At 35.3% G+C, this 12,582-nt stretch overlaps 1 protein-coding gene across 1 annotated transcript; it reads right to left on the reverse strand.

The window, feature by feature from the left end:
- Nucleotides 1–478: 478 nt before the first annotated feature.
- On the reverse strand, nt 479–7,494 carry LOC136233421 (pentatricopeptide repeat-containing protein At4g35850, mitochondrial). Its single transcript, XM_066023076.1, has 13 exons — nt 7,361–7,494; nt 7,152–7,287; nt 6,904–7,066; nt 6,147–6,212; nt 5,966–6,063; nt 4,747–4,864; nt 4,457–4,666; nt 4,270–4,346; nt 1,510–1,603; nt 1,331–1,396; nt 1,164–1,241; nt 958–1,059; nt 479–847 (listed from the first exon to the last, which is right to left on the reverse strand). The coding sequence occupies exons 1-13, from the start codon at nt 7,386–7,388 to the stop codon at nt 740–742; spliced, it is 1,344 nt and encodes a 447-aa protein (XP_065879148.1). The 5' UTR covers nt 7,389–7,494; the 3' UTR covers nt 479–739.
- Between the last annotated feature and the right edge of the window lie 5,088 nt (nt 7,495–12,582).

Below are 12,582 nucleotides of genomic sequence, written 5' to 3' on the forward strand. Positions count from 1 at the left end.
CTAAAGGTTATATATATATATATATATATATAAAGGGTATTTTGAAAGAGTCACCAAAATATAGTCTAGATATATAATGGGTTGGATAAATAGACCTCCCATTTGATCCAGTTTTCTATTTTTCCCTCTTTTTAATTGCTCCAAATCACTATTTTAGGAATAAATAGCCACAACAACAATTTTTTTTGAAGGAATAGCCTAGTTTGTAAACTGCAAAAGACACAAACCCTTGTTTGCAAACTTTTAAACCAAATGAATTATCTTTACAAATCGGTTTTTGTACTTTTTCCTAAATTTAATACATTTTTTAAATTTCAAAAGTAACTTCATAAATCTTTACGATAAAGATGAACTTGAAAAAAGAATAAAAAAAATCTTTGAAATCGAATTGGGATAATAAATAGAGGGATCAGAGGGAAGAGTAGAACTATAAAAACGTTTTAATTAACCAAATTTCAAATTGATTCGAGAAAAAGCTAGACTATGTAAGAATCCATAAACTATTGTAACTTTCATGTTGTTAATACAATAATAAGCATGGAATGTCAGAAATTGAAGAAAAAAGTAACAAGTAAAAAAAACATAGTTGCAAGGAGAACCTAGCAAGAAAGAAATGTACCGCATGTTCTAGCTACCTCTCTTCCATGTCTGAGTAATGTTCTGGAATGACACCGTATTTTCTGAATCTTCAAATTGATATTTTGATTATTATTTGCTACTACAAATATCCTGCACCAAATCATCTATTATAAAATCCAGTTCCAACTCCAAAACCTCTGTGTCGTATGCTGTCTAAGGTTTGAGAAACTAATCTTAATCGTGGATCATCTTCTGGTATCGCGCGTTCCTGCAATACCAACGGCATAACAAAATGATTATGATACCACTGTTTCACACCATCATGTTTTTGCAGGAATCAAAATGAAAAGGTTTTACTAAGTATAAAAGAAGGCTCACTCTTAGCCCATTGTAATACGCTTCCACGGCTGGGAAGGATGGGGTTATTTCCCGTGCTTGCATCAGGTCCCAGATATAATTAGCATTTGTATATCCACCAGTCTGTAATGTAAACATTCAAAATTAGATATTCAACCCAACTTCCAATATTCAAATGACACTGCAACTTGATGACGGAATGCTTAACATACACCCAATTTTCTTACCTTTTCACCAGCAGCTAAAAGGAGGAGTTCACTTCCTAGTTTAGGGTTTAAGTTGTAGTTTCTGGAACTCATTTCAACCTGAATTGTGCAAGGTGCCAGCCACATTATAGATCATTGGAATAATAATAATAATAATAATCTTAACTTGTAAGCGCGGTATTGTATACCAGTATGTCTTGAGCAAGTTGCATTCCCTTGGGAGTATACCCTACCATTGCGCCCTCTGCAAGTGTCTACAGACACGATACTTGTTCAGCATTACCATTGCAAAATTGAAAATAAGAAAAAAAAAGGGCAAGAATGAAGAGAATTCCCAATAGATACATTTACCAAGCACAAAACTTACAGTGTAAAGTTCAATTGCAATAGCCTTCCCAGAATTCCTGTACTCGTCAAGAATTCTAAGACCATTATCAATGTCTCCTGATAGTAGATAGCACCTGGGAAATTGTCAGAAGTGTATTTTTCAGAAGTGTAAGATAACAATAACTATTTTTCTGAATCTTCAAATTGATGTAAGATTAGCCTGAGACAAACTGTTCTATTCCCAAACGGGATTGACTTGCACACGGTCAACACTGGCATTACCTTACATGTTACAGTCCCAGTTCCCCTGAATGCATAATCCGATTTCTTAATGACTATATACCAAATTACAACTGAAAACTCATTTTTTTCGTCTGCAGAAACCAAATAGCTTATACTCTAGCAACTGCCTATAACAAGTTCGAATGAAGATCATTGGATCAAGATATTAAATCATGTCAGCCAATTTCACCTCCCTCATTAGGTTGCTACAACTAAATTGTATCAAACTCAATGTAATCCTTCAAGCATTCTTTTTTTAATTGGATACATATATAGCACTTCTACACTTTCGATCTTTTTTTTTTTGTATAAGAACCTTAGCACCTAACAACCTAATATTGTTAGCTTTTTTCTTTATTGCAATATAATATCAACCGAGACAAGTCAACAGGACAAATCATTTTTCCAATTAAAGGATATATAATAATTACATTATTAGGTTCATTATATATTATGATTTAATTTATAAATGGAGCTTTTATCTTTCACCTAAAACTTAAAATGTATAATTTAAAGTATATCAGAGACCCGTAATGCTTAGTTAAATGCCAAAAAAATTTTAATCGTATTATATAAAAGATCATGATATCAGTTATTTATGGGCAAAAGTAATAGTAAGAAAACACACATGAGCCAGAATGTAACCAAAAAGGACCCAAAAGTAAAATGGAAATAATACTATGTCCTCTGTTTTCAATTTTCCTCATGTAATATCTGTTTAAAAGTCGATTTTTACAGCAGAAATACTTTGGATCTTCTTCTTTCCTAATCAACATTACCAGCAAGATAGGCATGCAAATCTCTCCCTCTAAATACTTCTACCACAATAATAGTTAAAGCTCTTAGTTGAGATCTGCACATAGAATGAAAGTTCTTTTATCTCGTATTCTTATAATATTTTCTTGGAAACTTATGCGGCTGGTTTCCACCATATGTTCTTAACCTAATATGAATAATGAGACACGACAACAAAAAACTGCAGTAGAATCTAGCCATTCGATCACAGCTTAATTGTGAAGATTCAAGAAAAACATATTCAGACAGCTATAGACTCCATTATGCTAACAAGTATATTACCATGTATGCACATTTAGTGCTTAAACCGACACAATAACTATTTATTTTATGCACTATATGCAATAAAGGAGAACATGTACATGCTAAAGAATTCAACAAATCTCAGAAATTCAAATGTTGCTTGTTATGCAGAAGACAATGTTCCAGGAGGAACTTCATTAAGCAGAAAATCAGGTGGCAGTTCCACAGGAACACTTACGCACATAAATGAATATGTTCCTAACCGCCCAAATACTATTGATAAATAATCTTGAGAGAACAAAATCAGCTCAAATATCTTATTCCTTGGTCCTTCAACAGACCTTAAAACTTTGCTTTAGTCTAAATCAAAAGGTTTAGGACCAACTTTCCACTAAGGACTACAAGACCTATGTGTAAATTTTTATGGAACCCAAATGCTGAAATGTTAAATTTTGAATAGCATCAACAGGTAAGCTCTTGAAATGTCTTCATAAATTTCAAGCATTCCATTCACTGACTACAGTAAGACATCCACAAAAGTCATAAGATATATTTGAAAAGAAAAAGAAAAAGACTTGTTTATAAGACAAAGGTAGAAATGAGGAAGTCCATCACCAAATACTAAAGGGATAGTCAAGTAAATGCATGACTCTACTTATCGTAAAATAAGAGCCCGTATAAGCCTGACTCGAAATCTTGCAACACAAGAACCAATAATTCAATCAAGGCAGAAATTCCTTATCCACAATATGAAGATATTAATGCAATTATAATCAGAATTCAAGCAACACAGGTTTCTTTAAGGCCATTCTCTATTTATGTCCCTAAATTATTGGCTGGAAGAATGTCAATTAAGTCCCAAAACGTCAACTATGTATGGATCCCTTATTATTTATTTCAATCTTGTTCAATTAAACTCAAATATTAGCATTATCAAAGGCGTTTCCATTATAAATTGGTGTATTTTATTAATCAATTTTTGTTAAAAGAAAATTACAATATGTATATGGGACCCACGATAAAATTACTAAATAAAATGTTTGTTCTTTACTCTTTCTTCCTTTATTTCCTCTCTTTGTCTCTCTCTCTCTCTCTCTCTCTCTCTCTCACACACACACACACACAAGACACAAAAAGGACCAATTTTTATCTGTAGAATATGTCGTCCGCATGATCAATGACAATATTTAAATAAATATTCATAACTCCTATTTATTCTTTTGAAGCAGAAAAAAAGTACTGGGCCCCATGTTTGCACCTTTACCATTGAAAAAAGAAAGCAAAATATCTCCATTTTCTCTCTCCAAAACTCTAAACCTCAAAACATAGTGGATGAGCTATAGATTGCTATATCAAAAGCTTAAAATCTTCAGAGGGAGCAATCGGAATCCTTCTCTCTCTCTCTCTCTCTCTCTCTCTATCTATCTATCTATCTATATATATATATATACACAATAGTTAGTAATTTCAATTAATATACCTCATTGCTTGCATCCAAATGAAGATATCAGGATACTTTCCATCCTTCTTAAGCATTTCTAAAAGAGTTTCCATCGCCTATCATGAGCAAAACAGATACAAATAAAGATATGAAGTCACTGAGGCTGGTAGAAACAGGCTTGTTCAGTAACGGAAATTAATATATTTGTAAATATTCAAGACCATACCTGAACATTCCTTAGATCTGCACAAGCAACAAAAGCAACATGATAGACAGCAAACTGCCTATTAAGAAATCCTCCACGCCTATTAACATATTCAGCAGTTGGCAAATTATACAATTCCTCTTCAGAAACAGACATCATCACATTTTCAGCATTATAACTTGCTGATTCAACAGATGACCATCCCTTTGACTGCTCAACAAACTCGATAATCTTTCAACAACAAGAGAATATATCAAATCATTACTCAAAGAGAGAAACTTCACTCAAAACAGAGAAAATTCGTAATTTACTTTCATGGCGGTATCATCTGACAGTGGTGTCTTGTTCATGTATGCGGTGATTAGTCCTGCATAGCAGAAATTGTTCAAACCAGCCCCAGCTGCCGTCATATCACGAATAATTGCATAACTGTGGCATTGCAATACAAGTCATATTAAATAAACTTGTCATGTGCACTGATTAACAAGATAAATTCTAGCAACAGAAAATATGAGAAGCTAAATAGCTAAGCACCAAGCAAGTAATTGGCAATGGATATGATCCGCAAGTTCAGTCAACGGTGTTTTGTATATGAGCAAATAATTAGCAATTTGATTATCGCCACTGAGAACCATTAGTGCCTGTAGCCATAGTTGTTAAAGGCGCAAGGCGCACTAAGTGGTCCTGGACCCTAGGCGCAAGGAGCACGCCTGATGAACATGAGGCGCAGAAAATAAAAAACATATATATACAAAATCTACATATCAACACTAAAACTCTATTACTAGTTAAAGCATAAGCCATGATGAACGAAAAGACAAACTCATAACCACACAAACAAGACAAAACCACATAAAAACATAATTTTAAATGTCAAAAACACCAAGTTAAGTTCATAGCATCATATACTTAACCTAAGTACCTAACTAATGCTAATAAACTAATAAGCATTCATTGTCAATCAAACGGAGCTCAAAAAAAACTAATAATCATCATCAAGATCCTCCTCAAGATTAATATTGTCCTCTCCAAAGTCTCCACTATCATTTTCATCTCCAATTTCCTCTTCTACTTCTACTTAGATTAGATCAAGGGTTAAAATTTACTTAAAGTATATCAGTGGTTGAGATAAAATCAACAGTAAAAAACACCCTAATCAAAACACTTAATTTACTGAGGCGCGCCTTGATGAGAGCCTCCAAAGCCCAGGTGAGGCACACAAGGCGAGAGCCTTTTAAACTGCGCCTCGCCTAGGGGAATTAAAGCTCACTACCTTGAGCTTTGCGTAAGGTGCGCCTTTAACAACTATGCCTATAGCAAACAAATACTTCTGATTCAGTAGTTACTTGGGCTGCATGCATCTATGTAAGAAGTTAAAAAAGCCAAAATTTTATAGTTCAATGCTACAGAGATATATTCAGATATTAGCAGTTTTCATGTATCAAATAGATCTTCCATCTAGAACCATCAGAAAGAATTGTCAGATAGGAAATCAGCATATTTATCTACATAGAAAAAGGAATAGCATACACTCGATCTAGTCGCCCAGTTGCTGCGCATGCATTAAGTAGGCAGACATAGGTTTGTCCATTTGGCTTCACTTCATATTTCTTCATTTCTTCAAAAATCTTCAATTCAAAGAGAGCATATAAAATAATAATTGTTTCAGCACAAAGACAGCCATCCAAGAATTAGCAGGGAAAAAAAAAACCTTCACAGCATGGTCAGAATTCTGGCATTTCCCACAAGTTGAGATCAGGAAGTTATAAAAGTTTACCTATAACAAAAATGTAAATTCAAATCAGTTGTGATGAACAAACAAAAACAATCAGCTGAATTTGCTGTCTAGTAAGTCAAGTTTTAATCAAACCAAACAAATTTTTCCATAAGAAGACATTAGAGTACTAATACATGCTATGGAAAACTATAATGAAAAAAAAAAAACAAGAAATTGAAAAGAGAAATATGAATAGCAAGTCCTATCCTATGAGATCATCAAAATAAATACCACAACCATATTGATTATTAGATTCTTCACTCTTCACCACTGTAACAGCCCTATGTTTTATTGGAACTTGAATATCTGTTTGATCTGTATATAAGAATCTAACTGGGTTAGCACTAAAATCAAGGTTTGACTTCTGTCCAGGTGGTTAGACACCTAGCCCGCACCCCATAGTTAGGGCAGTACATATGGGCTCAGGTCTTGACATAGGCTACCAGACCAAAACACAGGAACTTTTGAGTCAAAAAATAGTGCAATATGAAAAAATTGTTCTATGAACTATCTCACAATATCTAAGAATACAACAACCTCCTTTTAATTCCTTCTGTTTATGCATATATTTCATTCTCTCATCTATGTATATAACTAATAACACTACTAATATCGTAACTTAAAGAAACAACATATACAGAATTAGAGTTAAACAATAAGGAAATCCAGTAAAAAGGAAAAGCAGGCATACATCAGGAACCAAGCCCATTTTCCTCATCTCATCTCTGAAGAAGAAAGCATCCTGCAAGCGAGCGCCTTTCATGGTTCCCACGATCAAGGAATGAAATGTATCTCGACTAGGCTGCACTCCGTCCAACAGCATATCATCGTACACATCTCTCAGTAGATAAGGCCTAAGATCCAAGCCAATTAGAAAATTGACTCCTATATATAGAGAGAGGGAGATTGAAGAGAGATGATAAGGGAGAAAGGAAGGACCTGCGTTTAGCTAAAAGAGAGCCAAGAACAGTGTTATACTCGGACACGTTATTTGCATAATTCCGCTTAGCATACTCTTCGGTGGAGGCAGCAAAGTAACGGCAACCCAAACTTCGAAGCAGTGGCTTCCGGTGACCTGAAATTAATCCATCAGATCATAACCCATTTAGGATTGGATGATGAATGCAATAAGGAAAAAGAAAAAGTACCAAAGATAGATTGAATTAGGATCTTCATCGAGGAAGAGAGTGGAGTAGGGTTTAGTCCTCAGTTTCTCAGCAGAGAAAAACCCTTTTCAAGTTCAACTTCCTACGCTCAATTAGACTCCCAAAACACACCGTTTTCTGACTCCGTACCGTGGCTCTTTTTCCGCGATGTGAAACAAAACGCACAGTTTTAGAAAGTAGTATGGATGTTGGGCCGGGTCGCCGTGGATAAAAGCAGACTAGACTAGACATGTCCATGGGCTGAGCATGGCCGGGTTCGGATCTGGCTCGACGGGCTTTTTATGTCAAAATGCTCATTCTAAGTGAAGTCCACTATTAATTTAGATGGGTTCGGGTGTAAAAAAATTAAATCCCAAGCCCAATCCATATAAACCTACCTAAAAATATATACATTATTTTTAAATATAAAAGATAAAATTTATACTTAAAATAAATATTTAATTATAAATATATAAAATCTCTATTTAATATTAATAAGGCGGGCCGAACTGGACCGGTCCGTGCTATTTTTATCAATCTTAAGTCCACCTAAAAATAGACGGGTTTTAATGGATCTGGACTGGGCTGGACCTAATATCAATTTTCATTGTCCAAACTCGACCTGATGGACATAGGCCTGGGCAGCAACTGAACCCATGGACAGGTCTAGATTAGACTAGAGATAGCAATGGGTACCGTATCTGCGGATACTCGGCATTACCTGGTCTTAATAGAACTACTCGTACCTTGTATACAAAGATATGAGACGGGTATGAAATCAAAATAATTACTCGTTAGGATAATGGAACGGGTATGTAATATCCCCATGATATCCAGTACCCGTTACCAATCATAACTCTTTAATGTATTAAAAAATATTATTATTTTTTAGATGTAAGATATGAGATTTGAATCCCTACATTTTATTCTTCAATCATTGAGTGACACTACTAAGCTACTTTATTAAGGTTCAATTTGTTCAATTTTTAGATGGATGATTTATTAAATTTATACTTTGTTAAATTTCTAATATTTTTTATTTATTGATTCTTAATGGGTACTGACGAATTAAATGAGAAGGGTATGAGATGCAAAAGGTATCCCTATAAGGATAATAGGACAGGTACGGGTAATCTATATATAATATAAAACAGTAACGATGGAGCTGAGATGTCACTTCCTCCTTTTTTAGTGATAAAAAATATAATATAATATATTAATTTTAGTTATATTATTATATTTATCTATAAAAAGATTATTTTATGCGTACTATGGGCCCGTTTGTTTTATCTACTGTTTGCTGTTACGGTTTGCTGATTGTTGTTGCCATTTGCTATTACGGTTTGCTGTTTGTTGTTACGGTTTGCTGTTTGCTTTTTGAAAAAGTTGTTTTTCCAAAAAGCAGAGATTCTCTGCTTTTGTAAAATGCTGCTTTTCAGGTGTGAAAGGCAAACAGAAGGTCACTAACCAAACACCTAATGCTGCTTTTCAGATTTAAAAGGCAAGCATGAGATAATTAACCAAACACCTAAAACTCCCCCTTTTGAAATGAAAAGGCAAACAGGAGCGTGAAAAGTAGCAACCAAACGGGCCCTATATCTAAGAGTTCTACATGATTTAAATTAATCCCTAAAATCTCTCTAATTCTCTACATATTTATATCTATATATATATAATATAAAACAGTAACGATGGGGCTGATATGTCACTTCCTCCTTTTTTTACTGATAAAAAATATAACATAATATATAATATATTAATTTTAATCATATTATTATATTTATCTATAAACATATTATTTTATCTGTACTATCTCTAAGAGTTATACAAAATTTAAATTAATCCATAAAATCTCTCTAATTCTCTGCATATCTATCTATATATAATATAAAACAGTAACGATGAAGTTGAGGTGTCACTTCCTCCTTTTTACTGATAAAAAATATAATATAATATGTAATATATTATTTTTAATTATATTATTATATTTATCTATAAAAAATTATTTTATCCGTAGTATATCTAAGAGTTTACAGAATTTAAATTAATCCTTAAAATCTCTCTAATTCTCTACATATCTATATCTATATTATAGGGTAAATTTCATCAATGGTGTACAACATTTGCTCCATTTCACATTTTGATGTACAACATTCAATTTGTCTCACTAATATGTACGAACTTATTGGTGACCTCCCAATATGGTGTACAACAGGTAAAAATGACCGGTCAACGCGCCACATCACCATTTTCCATCATATTTATTAATAAAAGTGGGACCCACAAGTTATTAAAAAAATTAATTTTATATATTTCTCCTTTTTACCCTTATCATTCTATCTTTTCACCGTATTCCCTCTATTTCTTTCTCTCTCTAAATTTATTTCTCTCTCTAGCTCCTCTCTCTCTAACCCCTCTCTAAGTATGTGATGAGCCTATTTAATGACCATTTGAAGAACTAGATAGGTGCAGATTAACATTAAGCATTATTTTAATATCATCGGAACAAACATCTAAATCACGGTCTTTCCATTTTATATCTCCTGGTCTGCAAAATGCAAGCTTCCTTTCCGACCCTTAAATGACCAGAACAAAACAATTTTTCTCATTAATTAAGGTGATACTTCTTTTATAAAACCATGAATTCTTGATCTTTCAAATGATGAACTTTGTACAGTGAAGAAAGATTTCAGTTTCTAAAATTGGGGTTGAGAGATGAACTTTGTACAGTGAAGAAAGATATATGGCTAGTCACCACCCGTTATACATTGAATCACAAATCCAGCGGTTGTGAATTGATAAATCCATTTCTTCAGCTTTATTATTGTTTTCTCTTAGGATATGGAAAAGACTGCAACTTTCTTCTTCTCTATTGACTACTAATAGAAATGGCATCTGGGTATGATCGGAGATGATGGCGGAAGCAACTAATTTCCATAGGACGTGGACACGGCGGCTCTGCTGAAGGTCTAAACTAGTGTTGAGTTTAATAAATATTTGTGTGAGAAGATGTTTACTAAACTGGACCAAGAAGCAAGAGGTATTTCCATGGAATTTGATTCTTGAATTTCAGAGGGTCATTACTATTTTTTAAAATCCTAATTTAAATTTAAGTAAATCCCAATATATATATATATATATATGAAATGTGATTTACCCCAAGCTCATGCGCATCCCTCATTTAGACTAACATTATTTGCAGAATATGTCTTGGGAGAATCTATAAACGTATAAACGTTTTGGAGTATTGATTAAGAGGGTAAAGAGGAAAAGAAAGCTTTGCAAGTTTGTTCGAGATTGCAGAGAAGATAAAGAAGAAATAAAAGAATTTGAGTTATTTGGAGGGTTGATCATTGAATTTTGAAAGTGAAGCAACAGAGATGGATGAAGATGGATAGAAACTTACTAAAGACTGAGGCCATTTCTGCCATTGATGTTAGCTTCAGCCACCATTAGTATTCCTAGAGAGAAGGAAGGAAGGAAGAAAATAAGGATATAAATGTAATTTTATATGATTGGTCAATTTTTGACTTTTTGACCGGTCAAACGGCTGACGTGGCATGTTGATATTTAGTTGATCGGTCATTTTTACCTGCTGTATACCATAGTGGGAGGTCACCTATAAGTTCGTACATATTAATGAAACAAATTAAAGGTTGTACACCAAAGTGTGAAATGGGACAAAAGTTGTACACCATTGATGAAATTTACCCCTATATTATATATAATATAAAACAGTAACGATGGAACTGGGGTGTCACGTCCTCCTTTTTTACTGATAAAAAATAGAATATAATATATAATATTTTAATTTTAATTATATTATTACATTTATCTATAAAAAGATTATTCTATTTTTTTATCAGAAGGATCTCCTCGGGGTAGACGGCGGAGTAACGAAAGACCGAGGAATCGGTCTAGGGATCGTAGTAGATCGGAGTGGGTTGATGGTGGGGAGGCAGATCTGGTTAATTCGGTGCCTGTTTCGGTGGTTGGGGTGGCCGATCTGGATCAAGGAAGGGAGGGTTCTGCGGCTGCCGCGTCTGGCGTTGGGGAAGGAGAAGGTCCGATGTTTTCGGCTGTGGACCGTGGGGTTGAGCAGAACGTTGTGATGGGGGGGACGCGTCCTGCGCTTGGTGCTCTGGGAGTGCCGGCCGCACAAGCAGGGTATTCTTTGCGGCTTGCGCAGGCCGCGCACGCCGTGCTTGCCGCGCAGGCCACGCAGGCAGCGCAGGCCGCGCAAGCCGCACAGGCATTTGTGCCGGGGGACTTAAGTCTTTTACTTCCGGGACAAACTATGGAAGGTGTTTCATCCCCAGGCACTCGGGTTACTCAGGGCCAGCATGCCCAAGGTTATCAAAAGGATGGGGGAGCTCCCTCTTGGAGGGATAAGTTGTTAGGGGTGGTGGAGGAGGAACCCATGATGGAGGAGGATACTTTTGAGAACGATGATGGGGATTTTCTCTCCGATTCCGATTCTGAGGATGGTCAGCCTGAGAACCCTTTGTGTCCTAGGATCCGTCTTTCCTCAGAAGACAAGCGGGTCATGAGATCCAAGTGGAAATTGGCATTAATTGTCACTGTTTTGGGGAAAAGAATCAGTTTCAACTACTTTGCCCAGAGGATTCAGGCTCAATGGGCTAAGAAAGGGAAGGTTACCATCACTGACCTTGATAATGACTATTATGTCATTAGATTCACAAGGGCTGAGGATTACAATGCGGTGGTCAATGGTGGACCGTATATTATCTCCAATCATGTTTTGGCTCTGAGACCTTGGGTCCCAAATTTTGACCCCCATGACTGCTCTGTTAACAGAATCCTTACTTGGGTTAGGTTCCCAGGCATTCCTCTTGAATACTATAGTGATAGATTCCTGAACAAGATTGGTAGCCTGGTTGGTAAGGTCCACCATGTCGATAAGACTACCATTGGGGCAGTAAGAGGCAAGTTTGCCAGGGTCTGTATTGATATTGATCTTGCTAAGCCTCTTTTTTCTCAATTCTGTATTCAGAATAAGGTTTTTCATATTGAATATGAAGGTATACATAATATCTGTTTTGAATGTGGTATGTTTGGCCATACATTTGAGGGATGTCCTAAGAAGAGGAAGGAGGCGGAGGAGTTGATGCAACCTATCATAGGTGGAGCTGAGAAAAGTCAAGGGGAAGAAAGGAGTTTTGGGCCATGGATGCTGGCCAAGAGGTCAGTGAGAAGGAAGCCAA

This window comes from Euphorbia lathyris, chromosome 6 (genome assembly GCF_963576675.1).
Source record: "Euphorbia lathyris chromosome 6, ddEupLath1.1, whole genome shotgun sequence".
NCBI lineage: Eukaryota > Viridiplantae > Streptophyta > Magnoliopsida > Malpighiales > Euphorbiaceae > Euphorbia > Euphorbia lathyris.